Source organism: Equus przewalskii, chromosome 2, assembly GCF_037783145.1.
Source record: "Equus przewalskii isolate Varuska chromosome 2, EquPr2, whole genome shotgun sequence".
In the NCBI taxonomy this organism is placed as follows: domain Eukaryota; kingdom Metazoa; phylum Chordata; class Mammalia; order Perissodactyla; family Equidae; genus Equus; species Equus przewalskii.
In genome coordinates, this window is record NC_091832.1 from 24,815,237 (window position 1) to 24,833,611 (window position 18,375).

Genomic DNA, 18,375 nt, shown 5'->3' on the forward strand with positions numbered 1-18,375 from the left:
CGAATGGGGTAAGGTAGGAGTCACCCAGGATGGCACAGTGGTTAAGACCTTGTGCCGTGAGCCCAGGCTAACTGGGCGTGGGTCCCTGCTCTACCACCGACTAACCACGTGCTCTTGGGCACATTGTATTGTTCCTCTGCTCCAGGTTTCCCCGTCTGTACGATGGGGACAAGAATAGAATTCTCCCTCCTGGGCCTGTTGTGAGGATTAAAGAAGTCAGCCTACGTGAAGTTCTTAGCAAAGCCTGACCTATTCATTTGGCCTATTCATTCCCAAGTGCCCACCACTGGGGCAGCAGCCTATGGGCAGGCCGGGCCAGTGCCTACACACATCCTGGGCCAGAGTGCCCAGAAAGCCCCACCCTTCCACTTCCCGCCTGCTGAGCTCAGCGCTTCCCAGGTCCCGCCACTGTCGTAGCCACATCTGGACCGGCTCCGCGCAGGGACCACAGTGGGGCGCCTCCGTGGCCATGGTTGGGGTTTCCACTGACTCAGCGCCTCTGGCTCTGAAGGCGGGAAATCTCAGGCCTGCTCCCCTGCCCCACGCCTCGGGGTTAGATGGGGCCATAGGGCGATGGCTCCACCATGTTTTTCCTACAGGAAGTCCCCCTCAAATCAGGGCGCTCTAGTTGCTCCCCTGCCCCTCCCATCCATTCCTACCACTCGTGACCTCTTGAACTCACTTCTCTGGAGCCCTCAGCCTTGGTGTGCAGAAATTGGCTGCTTGAAGGGGGACACCGTAGGAGGGTCCCCTTGATCACCTCCCTGCCTCTGGACAGAGCTGGACACCTTATCTGCTCCTTTCTCCTCCAAGTCCAGTCTCTCATCCAGCATCGCTTCCTTGGATCCTGAATATAAAGTGACTCCTCTGCGTCCCGGGTATATAAGCCTGAATCCCAGCCTCACCCCCTCACACGACCTCCCACCAGCGTTCACACTAATAAAGGTAACAACAGTGACTATTATTGAGCTCCTCCCTTGTGCCAGACTTGTAGTAAGCACTTTCACAGACTTGAACTCGTTTTCTGCTCACAACAACCCTGTGAGGTCTATACGTCCCATCCGATATTACAGATGAGAAAATGGTCACAGTTAAACAGTAAGTTCGAGGCCACAAAGACACTGGGATTTGAGCCTTCTAACCTGACGGAGTGAGGAGGACTAAGGGGACTCGTTTCTCTGGGAATGAGGCCAGGGCAGAAGGGGTTAACTTAGCGCCCCCGTGGGGGGCCCTGCCCCCCAGTTCAGACAGAAGAACAGACTAACTGGGAATGTTAGGCTGAGAAACTGGAAAAAGCGGACCAAGGAGGCTTGGACAGCAGCCACGTCACGGGTGCCACGGACCCGGGGAGGAGGGTCTCCCCGGCCCGCCCCCCTAGCCTTCTGGAGGCCCAGCCAGGGAAGGGGAAGGGGGTGGCACAGGGGAGGCCCTTCGTGCTCCAGGCTTGGCTCTTAAAGGGCCGGACTCCCCTCCCCTCCCCCCTCCTCTCTCCCCCTCCACCCCCCGCCTGCCGCTGGAGCCCCCTGCAGGCAGCTCCGGGCACGCTGGGTCCCGCCTGGCTCCCGCTCGCTCACCTGGGGGGAAACGGGAGGGGGCGGGCCCTGGAGCGAGGCCAGGCCAGGAGCGGGGCTGTGCATCGGCCGCCTCTGCCGCCTCTGCCGCCGCCGCTGGAGCCCCCTCCCGGCCCGCCCTCCCTCCTCCTGCTGGCGGGGCGGGTCCAGCTGTGTTCCATTAGCGGCCCTGGCAAGTCCCCAGCCCCCTGGAACCGCCCCCTCTTCCCCCACCCGGAGTGGCCGGCAGTCCCCGGCAGGCGCGCGCCGGCGGCATTCAGCCCCAAGAGCTCGGACCCGGGAAGCTGGGGACAGTCAGCCGGACAGAAGTAATCAAGAAGCCCCTGGAGGGCCTGAGGAACCAAGGCCCTGCTTCTCCTGTCTGGTTGCCCTGGGCCGCCTGGATTACTCAGGGAGGTGGGGGGCTCCCCAGCCACGGTAAGTGGGGGTGAGGTGGGCTGCCTCAGGGCTCTGGGCTGAAGGGCCCCTTCTGCCCCTGACTTGCTGTGTGACTTGGGGCAAGTGGCATCCCCTCTCTGGACCTCAGTTTCTGTGTCTATAACCGGATGAGCTCTAAACTCCAGCTCAGTTCTGACTCTCCCCGCCCCCAAATCTGTGCCTTTGTATTGGGGTGGGATCAGCTCCTCTCCTTCTGTCCCTGTGGCCCCACCACCCCTCGCTGGGGCCGGGGAAGTGGAGGCCAGAGATCCGGAGCAGGAAGGGAACACGAGCTCATGGATGTTCACGCCTCCACATGCATTCACATGCCTCCCACAGCTGGCAGCCCTTCCACTGACTGGCAGGACGGCGAGGCCGGGATAATGTCTGAGAGATAGGATGTGTGCCCCACTAGAATGGGGGACCAATAGGGTGAGGGAACAGTTCTACCCCAGGAAGAAGGGGATTGGGGTCCTATCTCCAAATATATGGAGAGGCGGGGGTCTTTCCTGCTCTCATTCCCTATCCAGGACCGAGGGAGGGGAAATAGAAATCCATTACAGCTGGAGGGAATGAGGTTGGACTTGCATAAGAACTTCCCGACAAGAAGGCCTACTGGAGGGGTAGTCATAGGCTGGCTGTGTGCACATGTGTATGTGCAAGCTGGTGTGTCTGGGTATATCGGTGAATACGGGTCTCTGTGAGCATGCCTGTGTGCAGGTAGGTTTGTATGCACACACTGGCATGAATGCGTCTGTGTGCATATGCGCCTGTGTGTCTGTGTGTGTCCTCCCAACACACGCATGACTCTGTGTGTGCGCGCGCGCGAGCTGCCTGTCTCTAGGGAGGCCGGATGATGTATGGCTCTGCTGGCCGCTTCTGAGTCCGCATTGATTTATCTGGGCCCATCCATCAGGGTTTAATAAAACTAAAAGACGAGCATCCATCAGCAGGGGAGGTTGGCAACAGGGTCCTGAGCCTCGGTGACCTGCTTTCCCGCCCGCTGTACCCATGGGGGGACCTTCCTTGGCCCACACACAACAACGCTGTGATGCCTGCCAGGAGACTCAGCCCGGCCGTCAGCCCCTGACATTGTGGGTGCCTGGCAGGGCCACCTGGCTGAGCTGGGTGCAGCTGGCCATGTATATCAATACAGTGCACGGGTTGATAAAATATTGAAATCCTTCTGTGTGTCTTGGTAAATAGCCCCTGTTGAGCCTATCCCTCGGGCCCCTCACTATCCCAGTTGACCTGGCCTTCTAGGGCACTGTAGCTCTCTCCTCAATGGAGCAACTATTCCCTGGCACAGCTGGATGCCGCCTGGACCCTATTTCAGTGCTCCAGCCAGCATTCTGCTCTGGCTGGTCAGTGTCCGTGCCATACCGGTGGTTAAATATTTTGAATATCACTCCGGCCCAAATCCTAGCTCAGGGCCTGTGGTTGGGCCTCTGAGAAGGACTGACGCCTGGCCAGACCTCCTGCCTCCCCAGTACCAGCGCCTGGGCCCCAGGGCTGGCTGCTCCTTGCCCACGTGTGTGCTTGTGCCGTGTGGGCGCAGGAATCCACCTTCCTGGTCTCTGTGGTTTTCAGGTGCTGCAGCTGTGGCTAATCTCTCTGGACCAGGATGTGGGCATCTTGGGCTCCTGGCCTGTGGCTGCTTGGTCTCTGGGCCACCTGCAGCCGTGGAACAGATACAGGTGAGATGACACAGGAGGATCAGGGTACCATAGGCCTATGACTGGCTCCCTGTCGTGCCGGGGTCCTGTGCACATATGTGACTGTGCTCCTGGGCCAGGTGTCCATTTATAGGAGAGCCTGGGAGCTGGGCTTAGGGTGGCCTGGGGTGTTTGCACATGCAGCCTGTGTGAGGTGAGCTAGAGTGTGTGTGTTTCTGTCTGCCTGTTTGTGTGTCTCTGGGCCTCTCTGTGTTTGTGTCTGAGTCACTCTGTGCATCTGTCCATATTCCTGTGTCTCTGTGTGTGAGAGAACTACCCCCCTCCCCAATCCGGAAACCCAGCCTGTGCACAAAGTGCTGGTAGGGCCGGTGGGGTGAGGAGGAGCAGAGGGTGAACTCTCCCTGCAGAAGGAAGCCACATCCTGAAAGAGCCCAGGCCCCTCCAGTCCTTTCCATGGTGGAGAATCCATCCTCCAGCCCACGTGCTCCTCCTCCTCCGTGGCTGGCCCTGGAGCTCAGATAAAGGGCCCGCCTCGAGGCCCAGACGCTGGATGGGACAGAGGGTGCAGCTTTCCAGGGCCCAAAGCCAGAGGAAGTTGACTGGGCAGCTTGCCCTGCCCTGCTGGGTGCCCTCTGGGCTTGGTGGCTCAGCCGCCTGGCTGAGCAGAAATAGAACTCCTAGGACCCAAATCCAGCTGGAGGAGGCAGAAAAACTAAGGTGCAGATGTGAGAGGGGTATGCACCCGGGGTCATGTGACTGGCTGCAGGGTGTGTGTTTCTGCATGTGTGCACGTGTGCCTGGCTCTCCTCTCCCTCACCGGGTCCCCTGGGGGATGGGGCAGAGAATTTCAACATCTGTAAGGAATCTGGGCCCGTTGCCAAGGGGTGAGTCACCCATTGCTGCTGCCGATGCTCAAGACAGTGATAGTCTTTCTGCCCAGACCTGGGGGAGGGAGACTCCAGTCGGTTCACCGGGCCGAGGGATCCAGGATTCCTTGTTCTGGTCAGGCAGCCAGGGAGTTCACTGCCCTCCTTCTAGGAGCCGTATTCACTGTCTTGTCCCAGCCACCCCATCTGCGTTGGTGGGAAGGCCTTTGGGATCCTAGGCTCTATCTCTCTCTCCTGGTGTAGCACCTCTCTCAACACTTCTGCTCAGTCAGCCCTAGGGAGGAGGCAGGTCCATGGCTGCCCATCTGTCCCTTCACGGTTTTAGAGACCTGAATTAAGCTATTCTCTTCTCCAGGAGCCTTTACCCCCTTAATATATCCTGTCTAGAGTTCCAAGGCCCTGGTAGTTCCCTTGAGCTTGTGGTCTCCTCAGACCCCCAGTTTCTTCTCACTGTTTCACAAGTGGTTATCCAGGTGAAAAGTCAATGTGTTGGCTCAGACTTGTGTCTGGCCTGCGTGTCTGCACACAGGAAGTGGAACCCTACCTGTTGTTGAGAACATTTGCACCAGCTGCACGTGGTGTCCCTGGTGGCACGAGCATCCACAACTCATGCATGTGCAGACACGCACACACACTTGTATATGACACCAGTGTGTGAACCTGACTTTCCTTACCCCTAAAGTGCTCCTCTGCCCTCCTTGGGTGTATGTCTATACATAGCTCCTCGCCCCATCTGAGCTCTAGGGCTGCCAGAGTTTCTTTCATTTCCTCTCTTGCTGGCCTCGCCCCTGACTTGGGGCCTTGGGGGTCTTAGGTTCTAGGAGTTCTGGTCCTGCTCTGCTGTGAACTCACTTAGTAGCCTTGGGCCAGGCCTCAGTCTCTGGCCTCAGTCTTCCCATCTGTGGACTAGGCGTCCTCCTGGCTGCCAGGGTAGCCAGGGTCAGAAGGCAAAAGGTGACAGCAGCTCCAAGGCAGGGCCTGACTGAAAGTCCAGAGTGGGGACTATAAAGTTGCTCCTTCCCAGGGCCCCCAAGAGCTTGGCTGCCTCAGCCTGAGCCCGCCGAATGCCCCACTGCCAATTCTCTTCCAGGTGGGCAGTGCCCGCCTTCACAGCAAGAAGGGCTCAAGTTGGAATACAGAAGCGACTTATCGACCAACGTGACTGGTGAGTGCCAGTCTCATCCTGCTGTCCCCCTCCACCGTTTTTCTGGAGTGGCCTGTGTCACTCCTCAGCCGCCCAGCTGAGCTCTTCATCTGGTGTCTCCCCCGAAGGCTTCAACCTCATCCACCGACTCAACCTCCTGAAGACATCTGCCATCAAGAAGATCCGCAACCCCAAGGGGCCCCTCGTCCTGCGACTGGGGGCGACCGCCCTCACCCAGCCCACACGGTAATGGTCCCAGGCTGACTGCTGGAAATCAATCCTGACCTCGGCCACACCGTCCAGCAACTCTGGAAGGGGAGCCTAAGCCCAGGGGCCCCTGTGGGTCATTTTACCCAGCCCCCTGCCGGGAGTCAACCTGGTCTCCACTTCTGGGGCTTGCAGAGTGGGCAGAGAGGAGGTGCCTGGCAGACCCTACCTCTGTCCCTCCCATCTGGCTGGCAGTGGGTGGCAACAGGTCTGCATCCTATGGGCACCATTGAGGACCCCAGGATTGGGATGGGAACCTGGCAAGAGTTGCATGTGTGCAGGCATGCACGTGCCAGCGTGTGAAATCCAAACTCCTGCAAGTCCTGGGTGGTCTTGCCCCGGCTTACCTCTCCAGCCTCACCTCCCACATGTTCCTCCTTCTTTCCTGCTACTCTGGTTGTGCTGACCCCTCTTCATCTTGTTTCAGTATCTCTGCTCCTAACCCAGGCCCGGTTATCCTCCCCAGGGCATCCTGGAGTCCTTGGAAGCACAGTTACCACAATTGTAATGAAATGGGGAAATAGTCATTCTGGGGCTTGTTTATGGTCTTATCTCCCCACACCGGGAGGGCTCCCCATCTCTGTTTTCACCTTGTTATCCCCAGCAGTCAGGCCCACACCGGCACCGAGTAGGCACTCAGTGGATGTCTGTAGAATGAATGGATATGTATGTGTGTGTTGGTTTGGAAGTGGGGGCCTGCATGTCTCGTGTAGGTTCAACAGTCCTGAGGGCCCAGGGTGGGCAGCTGGTGGGCTCCCACCTGAGCCCCAGGAGCCCTCCCTGCTCTATTCACAGACGAGTATTCCCTCGGGGCCTCCCCGATGAGTTTGCCCTGGTGCTGACGCTGTTGCTGAAGAAACACACTCACCAGAGCACGTGGTATTTATTTCAAGTGACCGATGGAGATGGGTACCCACAGGTGAGCCCCCCCCCACCCCTCTTGCTCTTGGTGATGGAGCAGTACCCATCCAGCCCAACTACTACCCCAGCCTGTGATGTCTGGGGCCTCCCAGCTCCATCCCATGCCCAGCCTCGGGGCCACCCCATCTCCACCAGCACCTATCCCATTCTTTCAGGATGTACTGGTTTGTGACCCCAGTCAGCTTTCTTCCCTTTCTGGGCCTCAGTTTCCCCTCCTGTAAAATGAACTTGAGGGCCCTTAACTTTACCCCGCTTTGACTCTGGGGCTCTGATTCTCTGTCCCATTCCTTTCCCAATTCCACACAGATTTCCCTGGAAGTCAATAGCCGAGAGCGGAGCCTGGAGCTCCGGGCCCGGGGCCAAGATGGCGACTTTGTGTCCTGCGTCTTCCCAGTGCCCCAGCTCTTCGACCTGCGTTGGCACAAGCTGGTGCTGAGTGTGGCGGAACGCGTGGCCTCTGTGCATATAGACTGCACCTCAGCCTCCTCCCAGCCCCTGGGGCTCCGGCGACCCGTGCAGCCCGTGGGCCATGTCTTTCTGGGCTTGGATTCTGAGCAGGGCAAACCTGTATTGGTGAGTGTGAGTTCGGGCTCTGGACTCAGCTCCCACCTTCTGGAAGCCTGAGTGAGCTCCCCGGAATCTGTATCTGACTGGGTCCTTCCCTTGTTCAGAGTCCTCTCGTGGTTCCCCACTGCCCTCCATGATGGAGCCTAAACATATTACCCTGGCGGTCAGGGCCCTTCGTGATCTGATTCCTATAAATGTCTGTAGCGTGGTCTTCCTTTCCATCTGTCCAGGCAGCTCTGCTCTGGTCGATTCCATCCCCGTCATCCATTTCACCTGGTCCTTTCACACCTCCATGCCTTTGCCTATGCTGTTACCTCCACCTGGAATGCTTTTCCTTGCAGCCCTCTCTGCTGAATATCTACTGGTCCTTCAAGGCCCAGCTTGAATGGAACCTCCTCCTCCCCGTTCCTCTTTCTCCCTCCTCTCCCTCTTTCCTGCACTTGCAGTTTTGTTTTGCCTTTGGTGACAGCTATATTCCTGATGGTCTCCCAGGCCAGACTGGAACCTTCTGAGGGCAAATCCTGGGGCGGAGCTGTCTCTGTGCCTCGTTAGGGGCCAGGACCTGGAGCTATTTGATAAAAGCAAGTGAAACTGACTTGCGTGTCCCCCGCAGTTTGACCTTCAGCAGGCGCACATCTACTGTGACCCAGAGCTCGTGCTGGAGGAGGGCTGCTGCGAGATCGTACCGGGCGGGGTGAGTGACCCAGCCCCTGCACAGCTGGGAGGGTTTGGGACACTGCCCAGGGACACAGTGTGCTGGACATGGGGGGTCAGGGAGGGGATGCCTAGAGATCCTAAGATGAGTGGGTGAGGAGGGGGTCTGCCTTCCCTACTGACCCCAGCCCTTCCCCAACACCGGGCAGTGTCCCCAGGAGACCTCCAAGGCCCGCAGGGACACCCAGAACAATGAGCTCATCGAGATCAATCCACAGACAGAGGGCAAGGTCTACACCCGCTGCTTCTGCCTGGAGGAGCCTCAAAGCAGCAAGGTGGGTGGGCAAGACAGGTAGACACAGACACGGGCAGGCGCAGGTGTCAGACTACCCCTCTCAGTCTGCCACCAGGGTCAGCTGTGCCCGGGGTGGGCGGGGGCACTGGAAGCCCCACCTATTTGTGTGCCATTCCTAGAGGACTCAGGGAGGCAGGCAGCCCATGGGTGACCCTGTGCCCATCTGCCTTTTGGCATGAGGGGTTGTGCCCATCCAGTTCTGCCACAACCCAGACCCTCATTAATACCGCCCCAGACCCTTCTGGTGAGGGCAGGACCAGGCATGCACCCACAGGCAGTTTCTCCAGGGCAGGGATGCCTGGGGTCAGAGGCCAGGCCACACTGCCTGCCTCGGGGCTTGCTCACTCTCCTGGGCCCAGCCCTGGCCAATGCCAGTCTGGTTCTACACCCAGCACCATGGCCAGCTGCCCTGCTGGCTCTCAGGTTCCATAAGGTGGCAGGAAGGCCCAGTTCCTCCCTTGGCCCCACCCCCTTTCTGGGCAGTCTCCCTGCCCACCCGGGCGTCACGCCCAGCCTTGGCTGCAGAAACACAGGATCCCATTGATTCATGGTCTTGTTTTCTCCGACATCACGTGGGTGGGGGGAAGAGGAGGGCGCCAGGAGGGGTGCCAGGGGCCTGAGCAGGCTCTTGATGCCCTGGGAGGTGCCAGATGTTAGACTCCCAGGTACCTGGGGTCCAAACCCCTGCCTGATGCCCTCTCCCAGTGTGGGCTCTAGAACTGCCCCTTCCTCAAGAGTTCCCCTTTATTCTGTCTGCACAGGTGGATACCCATCTGACAGGAAGAATCAGCCAGAAGGCAGAAAGGGGAACCCAGGTAGAGGTGGTGGGTGGGTGGAGGAGTCCACAGTGCGCTCAGTCTGCCCTCCACGCCCTCTGTAAACCCCTTGAGTAAGAGACTTGACTGCCTTGCTCTTCCCGCCTGCCCCACTCCTGGACAGAGCATAGCGTATGTAGGCGCCAGCTCTGAGAAGGAAGGATGAGTTGGGGTGAGACAGACACACTGCCTGGCACTATCTGGGGCACCCGCTCCTGGTGGTTCTTGGGTAGGGGTGCGGAAGCAGGGCTCCACACCCTCTGTTCCCTGCCCGTCCCCATGCCCTCCCTCTTCGCAGGCCCATCGGGAGACAGAAGCCCATGAGGTAAGCCTCCCATCTAGACAGGCAAAGAGAGCTTGGTTGTGGAGGTGCCAGCGTGAACCCTTTGACCAAGGCTTTGGGGTGCTGGAGCCTAGGCATGGGGGTGCAGGATGACACACAGCTCCCAGCATTCCTGGGTGGGGGCCCTGTCTTCCCCCACCTCTCCTTGGGAGAAAAGGTTTAGCTCAGGACACTCTTACTGAGTTGGCAGCAAATGGCCATGGGCATTATGGGGAGAGCCCAGACCTTGGCCACGGGATCCTGGATTCTGGGCCTTACTCTGCCCTGACATGCTGTGTGACCCAGAGCCCACTGCTGTTCCTTTCTGGGCTTCAGTTTCCTTGGCTGAGAAATGGTTTGGCTCTGGGTTGGTGGGACTTGAGGGGCAAGTCTTGTTTGATAGAATTCCTATCTTCATGCTCCCTCAGACTCCCCCCAGGACACATGTGATGTTCTGTGTGCTTAGTGTGTGTATGGGGGGGAATGGGGTGGAGAGGGCTGGTCCCGGGCTCTCAGAACTGACCTCCCGGCCCGTTCTTCCCTTTCAGTGCCCACCTTGTGTCCCTGGTGCCCAGGAGAGCAATGTGAGTGAATAGAGGGTGTGCAGGGCCGGGTAGGCGGGTGCTGGGAGGGGTGTTGCTAGAGGTCAGCTTGGCAGCTTCCTGGTTGAGGACAAGGGGGTCTTTGTGCAGTTTCACACTCCCTCCCTGCTCCTCCCTGGAGCTGGGCTTGACTCCCACCCCCATCTTGGCCAAGCCAGGGCTGCGTGGAAGGAAGCTGCACACCCTGTGATCTGGGCAGTGTATTGGGATCCAGGGTGGAATGGGGACAGGGTGGGGGCCAGCGGGATCGGGACCTTGGTCGCTGATCCCAGCTTTGTGCACCCCACAGGGACTCAGGCCTGCTCTGTTTGAAGGCTTCCCATGTCATCTAGGAGGCCTAGAGAAGGGGAAGGGCTGGATCAGGGTGACTCAGCCCAGTGCTGGCCCCCAAAACACATGTTGGCTCAGGGCCTCCCATCCTATCCCTCTCTAGCTGGCCTGGCCCAGCCTCCCTCTGGTGGTCCAGAAGGACAAGGGAGAGAGGCTCAGTGTGAGCCCAGCTGGTATCCAACTGTGCCTCTTCTGTGGGCAGCGAGTCACCGCTTTCCCATGGCCTGACATTCTGAGTTGACGTGCCCTATTGGTCCGCAAAGGACACAGCCCGGCTCCCCTCAGCCCCAAGCCTCTGACCTTGGGGGACATCAGGAAGTACCCCTTGTGCTGCTTGCCCGTCTTGCCGTCCAGACCCCCAACCAAGCTCTTAAGGCTGATAGTTCCCAGATGTGCATGGGGTTACCATGGCAACTGAGCAGCCATGTTATTCTTGCAAGAGGCAGGTGGGGGTAGGGGGTGGGGGTAGGGGATAGCCAAAGCCAGGTAGGTTCGAGAGGGTAGGTTAGACCCCTCTGCAAGTTTAACAGCCTTAGGATATGAAGTCAGCCTGCTGGTTGGCCTAGGAGGCAGAGCAGGGCCTGGAATTCAGGCTGATGGTCTTGCCACCATGCTGTGTGACCCTGGCTAAATTGCTTGCTCTCTCTGGGCCCTGGTTTCCTCTCCCTCCCTGAGGTATAATGCTCTCTCCTCTGTCCCCTCAGGTCACAATTGGTCCCTCTGGACCCAAGGTGAGTCCAGATGGAGAACAGGACACTCCTGCCCTCTTTGGTGGCCTCAGCCCACCCCATAGCATGTGAGCCCATGGCTGTGTGTTTATATCAGGGCTACTTAGCCTGTCTGTGTGTTTGTGGGGTGATTAGGTAGGTGTTGGAGACAGTAGCGGGTTGTGGGTATACAAGAATGTCCAGAACGGTCTTTCCTGAGGCCCTACTGCACATCAGGACCTGGGCCCCGTGTGCACGTGTGTCACCTTCCTGAACCCTCTCAAACGTCTGTGGGGTGGGTACTCTCATTTTACTTCAGGGAAATCTGGGACCCAGCTGTGCCCATGTGTGTGACTGGGTATGTCAGAATGAGCGTGTGTGGGTGTGCCTCCCTGCGTCTCTTGGACACGTGTTTGCATGTGTGTGGCCCACTGTGGTGGGGGGTGAGCCCATATGCCTGTGAACCTGACAGGACGGCCGAGCTTGTGAGTGTCAGGGCAGACAGCACACGTGCGAGTGTGACATTGTGTGCTTGTGTGTGCCCATGAGCATATAATGTGATTCCTGGGGCCACTTTCATGTGAGTGCTGACTGCGTGCCCGGCTCCGTGCCGAGCACATCACATGTCTTCCTCACCATGACCCCTTGAGGTAGGTGCTAATGTGAATCCCATTTTACTGATGGGGAAACGGAGGCTCAGAGAGGGCGTGTGAGTTGCCCTGGGTCACACGCTAGTAAGGGGTGGAAGTGGGATTTGAATTCAGGCAGCTGACGCTCACCGTCGTGGGTTCCTGTCTCTCCGCATGTGTGTGTCCATGCACGTGTGTCCCTGCGCCCCTGGGAGTGCTGTGTGTGAGCTAGCGTGCTTGGGTAGGGGTGTAGGGGAAGAGACACCCTCTGCGTGAGACTATAGATTTGCCAAATATAGCCTTTCAGGGTGGGAGGGACATGTAGAGGAATGCGTATGGAATCCATATGCTGTGTGCGTGCGTCGGGGAGTGGGGCAGGGGGGCGGCTGGGGCAGCGCTGTGCTCATTTACACCCATGTGTGGTGCATGGGTGGAGAAGACCGGAGTGAGGAGAGCTTCCTCGAGGCTCCCATGTGGCCCCTCTGGTCCCAGCCCTTGTTTTGGTCTCATCCACAGGGAGGGAAAGGTGAGCGGGGCCTGCCTGGTCCATCAGGATCCAAGGGAGAGAAGGGAGCCCGGGTAAGTGCCCCAGCCACGCCCACTGCAGGACCCTTCCCAGCTGTACCCTGGGGGTGGGCTGGGATGTGAGCCATCACCCCATCATCTCAGCTGGAAACCTGCAGCCTGGGGGCTGAGGGCCAGGGTCTTTCTAGGGGTTACTGTGTGGACACCTCTGTTTCCTAGGGGCCCATCCTCCTCAAAACAGGGCCCCACTTCTGACCCCTCGGTCCCTCCCTGCAGGGCAATGACTGTGTCCGAATCTCCCCGGATGCCCCACTTCAGGTAAGACCTGGAGGCGAGGCCTGCTTCAGGGCCCATATGGGGGTCAGCCTCTGGGGAAGGGGCTGTGCCCTCGGCAGCCCATGGGGTGACCCTGGGCCCCTCTCAACACCTGTCTCCCTGCTCAGTGTGCAGAAGGCCCGAAGGGAGAGAAGGGGGAGGCAGGAGCCTTGGTGAGTGTGGGACCAGGGATAGGGCAGGGAGGGGGGTCCTGACCTGGCCTCCCTCTCCTGTCCTCACCTTTTCTTTTGTGTCCCCTCCTCATCTTAGGGACCCTCAGGACACCCAGGCTCCACAGGCCAGAAGGTAATGGGCTTGGATTTCAAGGAGTGGGTGCCAGGGAGGTCTGTGGGTCCCACAGACCTGAGGAGGGAGGGGTCCAGAGTCTTCCTAGAGGATGGCGTTGTTGGACACAGAGCTGGCAGTACCCTCCCAGTTCTTCTGCCTTATCCAAATCCCCGTTAGACCTGGAAAGAAATGCCAGTGAAAGTGAGTGGCCTAGCTGGTTGGGAAGTTCTTCCTGTTGTCTACCCTCGCATGGAGACCGAACCCCTTCCATCTCAGGGGAGGCAGAGACCAGGGGTTGAGAAGGCAATGTCCCTCCCCAAGATGGAGCTGCCCTGGTTCTTTCAGCCCCTTCCCTCAACCCCAGTCACTTTGCCTCTTCCTTCTTCAGGGCCAGAAAGGCGAGAAGGGAGACGAAGGCATCAAGGGCTTGCCGGGGAAGCCAGGCCGAGATGTACGGTGCTTGGGACCCTTCCCCACGAGAACCCCACATCCCTCAGCATGGGATGGTGAACCCGCTACCCTTGCTCAGGAGAACAGACACCCGAGAGGGGAGGGGCTGTGCAGGGGCTCCTTGCCAGGAGGCATAGAAAGGACTTGAACCCAGGCCTCCTGGCTCCCAGCTGAAGAGCCCTGACCTCTGTCACCCTGAGGTTGACATTTGATGACCTTGGGGCACTGGGTGGGGTCTAGCTTTCGAGAGGGGCAGTGAGGGTGGACAGGTGTGTATGTACCCCTCCCAGCGTGGGCTGCTGCCCCAGGGAGGTGCCAGGCCTGGGCCCTTCTTACCCTCTCCCCCTACCCGACAGGGCCGGCCAGGGGAGATCTGCGTCATGGGGCCCAAAGGGCAGAAGGTGAGTTGTGAGTGTCTGTGGGGTGGAGAGTGGGTGATAGGGCTGAGGCGGGGCTGCTGTCTCACGCCCACCTCATATCTTTGCCAGGGAGACCCTGGCTTTGTTGGGCCTGAGGGGCTGGCAGGGGAACCTGGACCCCCCGGCCTCCCTGGGCCCCCTGGGAGAGGACTTCCTGGGACCCCGGTGAGTACTCCTTGCCCCTCCTGCCATCCTTTCCACAGAGAGCCTTCCCCCGCCTGACCAGGGATTGGGGAGATGAGGCTCCGTCCCAGGGGTCCTGGTTGGGGGAAGGGGCTCAAGTCCATCTCACTGTACTGCGGGCCCCTGGGAAGCCTCCACTTGACCTGGTTTCTGCCCTCAGGGGGACCCAGGTGGCCCTGCAGGCCCTAAGGGAGACAAGGTAAGCACAGGCAGGAGTGTGGGCACGTGGGGATACCTCTGCTGGGTGGGAGGAGAGAGGAGAATGGGGGCGGGGGAAGCTGGGGTAGCGGGCCTGTGTGGGGAAGAGGCTAGGCCTGAGGAGGCTGGCCTTGGCCCAGCCAGGCCCCTTGGGGGGAGTGTCCCATCCCAGTGCTAGCTGACATGGGAACCTTGGCCTGGGTTCCAAGAATGGGGAGGGGCAAGCCTGTCTAGTAACAACCACAGTCGCTTTAACTGGAGGGCCCAAGCCCATTTTAGGGCCTTGTGCCTTGATGAGTGGAAAGCCCTGGCAATGTCTGTCTGTCTGCTGTGGCTCCTCTGGGGTCACCCAGATTCCTCCCAACCCACTACACTGGGGAAGGTGTATGCAGAGGCCTCATGTCCTCCCTTCCTTTGCAACCAGAAGCACTCAGCTTAGGCGTGGAGAAGGATAGGCTGCAAGAAGGGGCTATTTGTTGACCAGACAGACCAAGAGAAGATTGGAGCTTTGGCAGAGATTGTCCTGCCATCCAGAGAGGGGACTGGATGGGGAGGGGGTGGTGGGCTGAGGGCCCAGCCAGGAGCCTCCCCCTTAACCCTTCTTCTGACCGCAGGGCAGCTCCGGGGCACCAGGAAAGGAAGGTCCTGGTGGGAAACCTGTGAGTGACCCCAATCTCGTGGGGGTGGGGGGTTGCCACCCACCATGCCCAGGTCTGCTCTCTCAAGGCCTCCGGAGGGAGGGGGGCTGGGTCCTTGGGCCCTCTCTTGGCACACCACTCTGTCTGCCTTGAACTAATACCATCGCTTCTTCTCCAACAGGGGAAGCCTGGGGTGCCAGGGCTGAAGGGAGAGAAGGTGAGGCCCAGGCCTGGTTGCCCCAGCTTGGGTTGGGGGTGGGAGCCCCTCTTTGAAGGTGATACTGAGCATCAGGGGCCCTGGGCACAGGCGGCTGGACCTTCCTCAGGAGACCCCCACCCCTTCTTTGTCCCTAGGATGTACATATGTGATTACTAAATAAAGAGCCTGGCTTGGCAGTGACACAGCTGGGTTCAAATTCCGCCTCGGCCACCCATGTGATTTATGAAGGCAGCAGATCGATTAGCTTCTCTCTTTGCTGGAGTTTCCACATCTGTAGATGAGACACAATCATTTCTTACGGCTTGTTGTGAGGTCATTTTGCGATGTCCAGGAATCTCAATTTGAATGAATGAGTCCATTGAACAGACAGCCCCTCCAGGGTTCCTACTGTCCACTTTGATGTTGGGGATAGGGCACTGGCCCACCCAATGTCTAGAGGTCCTTGCCTTTGCGGGGTCTCAGCCCCACCTTGTCTACTCATGGTCTCTCCCTTCTGCTAGGGTGACCCCTGTGAAGTGTGCCCAACGCTGCCTGAAGGGTTCCAGAACTTCATGGGCCTCCCTGGAAAGCCAGGCCCCAAGGGGGAACCGGGTGATCCTGCACCAGCCAGGGTGAGTGCCCAGGGTGGCCATTAACCAACTGCACAAAAAAACTGGGGGCTTGATCATAGAGACGACTGGGCAGAGGGACTGTGTAATTCTCACAGCCGTAGAGAGATTGTGGGCAGAGGGTCTAGGCTCTTAGCTCCTTGGGAGGGTAGGAACAGGTTGCTGAACCATAGAGTTTAGGGCTGGGCTAGAAGGCCACCCCAGGTCTCCATGGCAACCTCCCATGGTTCTTGAACAGAGGCTAAGATGCCTTTTGGGCAAGCTGGGGTAGAGCCAACCCTTATAGTGAGCGAGGCTGTGCCCTCCAGGGACTGGGTGTTGGTTGGGGGTGGAGGAAAGGAGTGGGCAGGGCTAGGTTAGGGTCCATGCCTGGACTTCCCACCCTTCTCCCTCACAGACCCTTTCTTTTAGGAGGTCCTGGGAGCTGCTGGACAAAAAGGTGATCGGGTATGTATACGAACTTTCCTGTGGGGCAGCGTAGCCTGGCTTCACTGCCTCCATATGTTCCATGAATTGATAAGCCCTGGCACTGGGATGCTGACCTTGAACCTCCTGGGACCCCTGGGCATTGGAAGGTTTTGTGATGTGTGACGTTGCTGTCCTCATATATGGCTAGGAAGTTTGGGGTACCTCAAAATGCCTAGCCTCAGCCCATAAACCTCTTCTCCCTGCAGGGAGACCCTGGCATCCAAGGCCTCAAAGGAGAGAAGGTGAGGGAGCCCCGGTCCCCTGGCTGCCCCCCTCTGACTACTGGGAGCCTTTCTGATCCCTTCTCTTCCTTTCCCAGGGGGAGTCCTGCCTGTCCTGCAGCTTAGCTGTAGGGGCCCAGCATCTTGAGCCCTCTACAGGGGCCAAAGGAGACGTGGCCTCCCCTGGCTTCGGTTTGCCAGGCCTTCCGGTGAGTGGCCGCTTCCTCCTAGCCCAGTCCAGTCCAGCCCATCCTTGCCACACTGGTGGCCTCCCTGGCTCCTTAGGCCCGACTCTCAAGGCAGAGACCAGGAGGGAGGCCCTGAGGCAGATGTCCCAGGCATGCAGCCTGGTCCTTCCCTCCAACCCTGCACTGCCCCAGGTTGCTTGTCCTGGGACTTCCTCTTAGAACCTCCAAGTGCCCAGCTGTGTAACAGAAGTAACTGTCCAGCCACTCACAGGTTGTGGGATTCGGAATCCCGAGCTTGCTTTTCTCTTTCTGGGTAGACAGTGGGACCCATGGGGTTTTGGAAGGGTGGGAATGGGGAGATGCTGTGACTGTGACTTGATTATTTTTCAGGGGAAAGTTGGGGCTCCGGGGCCAACAGGGCTAAAAGGAGAGAAGGTGAGATCTGGGTTACGTGTCAGGCACACCGGGGCTTCTTGGCAGGGAGGCAGGGAAAGGGGGGCCCTGGGCAGCAAATATAGATAAGAGATCAAACTGCACCTCCACAGGAAATACATTCATCAGTGTTCTACAGACTGGAGTCAAGGAATTTATTTCTGAGAGCCCTCATGTTCTCCAAGAGAATCCTTTAGTTTTATATTTTTAATTTATTGATAATCTAAAACAATTAAGCACATTCGAGACAACCTTATAATAAAATAATAATATTTAGCACTCTTTACCACTCATGTGCCAGGCACTGTTCCAAGTACACATATTAACTTGTTTCATCCTCCCAAAGCCTTATGGGGTAGGTACTCCATTATTCCCGTTTTTACGGATGAGGAAACAGAGGCACCAAAAGGCCAAGTAAATTGCCCAAAGTCACACAGGTGTTTTGGTGCTGAACTGGGATTTGAGCCCAGGAAGTCTAGCTCCAGAGTGTGTAATCAGTACTTGGCTGGGTCACTCGATTTCAGTGCCCTTGTTCACATTTGTATTGATGATTGCATTGGAGACAAATGACAGCATTGAACTTATAATGTAGTGCGACTCAGATGAGGGGTTCTGTGGGTACATGGACGTTCAGGTGTGAAAAACACTGAAATTAGTGTTCAGACCCAGCTCTGCCAGGTAAACCACACCTGTCATTTCTCAAATGGAGCTTTGCCACGCTGCCTCACACCTGCTCCCTCTTCCAGGCTTCTCTGTCTCCGTGAAGGGCATCTACCCAGCTCCTCAGACCCCAAACCCAGTGTCATCCTTGATCCCTCCCTTTCCCTCATCAGCTCCTCCATCTGACAGTTCTGCCAACAGCATCTTTCAACTCCCGCTGCTTCTTTCCACCTCCACAACTCACCTTAGTCTTGGTCCCCATCATCTCTCACCTGGACGGTGTTGGCAGCCCCTGTCTGGCCTGCCTGCAGCCGCTGCACCTCTTCAGCAGTCCATTTGTCGTCCAGTGGCTAACGTGACTTTGTAAGGAGAACTCAGGGTACCATTATCTCCCTGCTTAAAATCCTTCCATGACTTGTCTTTGTGCCAAAGTCCTGCTCTGCCTGACAAGACCCTGGATGACCAGCCCTGCTGCCTTGTCAGTTTCATCTGGTTCTTCTCTCTCCGTTTCCTGTACTGTGGTTGTACCGCCCTCCTTCCATTCTGGATCCTGCCAAGATTCTTCCCACCTCTTAGATTTGTGCTTGTGGCTCCCACTGTCTAGAACGTTTTCCTCTCTGCCCTCCCCCGTTCCTTCACTGCTGGCCTTAGAGTCATCTTTCTGATCATTGTCATTGATACTTCTCTGAGCACCCTGT

At 58.1% G+C, this 18,375-nt stretch overlaps 1 protein-coding gene across 4 annotated transcripts in view; it reads left to right on the top strand.

Moving 5' to 3' along the window:
• The first annotated feature begins 1,525 nt into the window (after nucleotides 1–1,525).
• The window catches only part of COL16A1 (collagen type XVI alpha 1 chain), a 50,857-nt gene continuing 34,007 nt past the window's right edge, over nucleotides 1,526–18,375 (top strand). For 2 of the 4 annotated variants that reach the window (XM_070595965.1, XM_070595983.1), the window contains exons 1-27: nucleotides 1,604–1,988; nucleotides 3,579–3,685; nucleotides 5,642–5,716; nucleotides 5,824–5,941; nucleotides 6,758–6,881; nucleotides 7,190–7,456; nucleotides 8,064–8,144; nucleotides 8,314–8,439; nucleotides 9,221–9,274; nucleotides 9,573–9,599; nucleotides 10,145–10,180; nucleotides 11,233–11,259; nucleotides 12,381–12,443; nucleotides 12,666–12,707; nucleotides 12,833–12,877; nucleotides 12,975–13,010; nucleotides 13,381–13,443; nucleotides 13,799–13,843; nucleotides 13,931–14,026; nucleotides 14,205–14,243; nucleotides 14,857–14,901; nucleotides 15,062–15,097; nucleotides 15,601–15,711; nucleotides 16,120–16,155; nucleotides 16,383–16,418; nucleotides 16,496–16,606; nucleotides 16,976–17,020. In XM_070595965.1, the coding sequence (XP_070452066.1) occupies nucleotides 3,613–3,685; nucleotides 5,642–5,716; nucleotides 5,824–5,941; nucleotides 6,758–6,881; nucleotides 7,190–7,456; nucleotides 8,064–8,144; nucleotides 8,314–8,439; nucleotides 9,221–9,274; nucleotides 9,573–9,599; nucleotides 10,145–10,180; nucleotides 11,233–11,259; nucleotides 12,381–12,443; nucleotides 12,666–12,707; nucleotides 12,833–12,877; nucleotides 12,975–13,010; nucleotides 13,381–13,443; nucleotides 13,799–13,843; nucleotides 13,931–14,026; nucleotides 14,205–14,243; nucleotides 14,857–14,901; nucleotides 15,062–15,097; nucleotides 15,601–15,711; nucleotides 16,120–16,155; nucleotides 16,383–16,418; nucleotides 16,496–16,606; nucleotides 16,976–17,020 (1,857 nt within the window). In that variant the 5' untranslated portion in view covers nucleotides 1,604–1,988; nucleotides 3,579–3,612. Of the gene's footprint in view, nucleotides 1,989–3,578; nucleotides 3,686–5,641; nucleotides 5,717–5,823; nucleotides 5,942–6,757; nucleotides 6,882–7,189; nucleotides 7,457–8,063; nucleotides 8,145–8,313; nucleotides 8,440–9,220; nucleotides 9,275–9,572; nucleotides 9,600–10,144; nucleotides 10,181–11,232; nucleotides 11,260–12,380; nucleotides 12,444–12,665; nucleotides 12,708–12,832; nucleotides 12,878–12,974; nucleotides 13,011–13,380; nucleotides 13,444–13,798; nucleotides 13,844–13,930; nucleotides 14,027–14,204; nucleotides 14,244–14,856; nucleotides 14,902–15,061; nucleotides 15,098–15,600; nucleotides 15,712–16,119; nucleotides 16,156–16,382; nucleotides 16,419–16,495; nucleotides 16,607–16,975; nucleotides 17,021–18,375 lie in introns of all 4 variants that reach the window. The other 2 variants (XM_070595956.1, XM_070595975.1) reach the window with 2 other exon arrangements.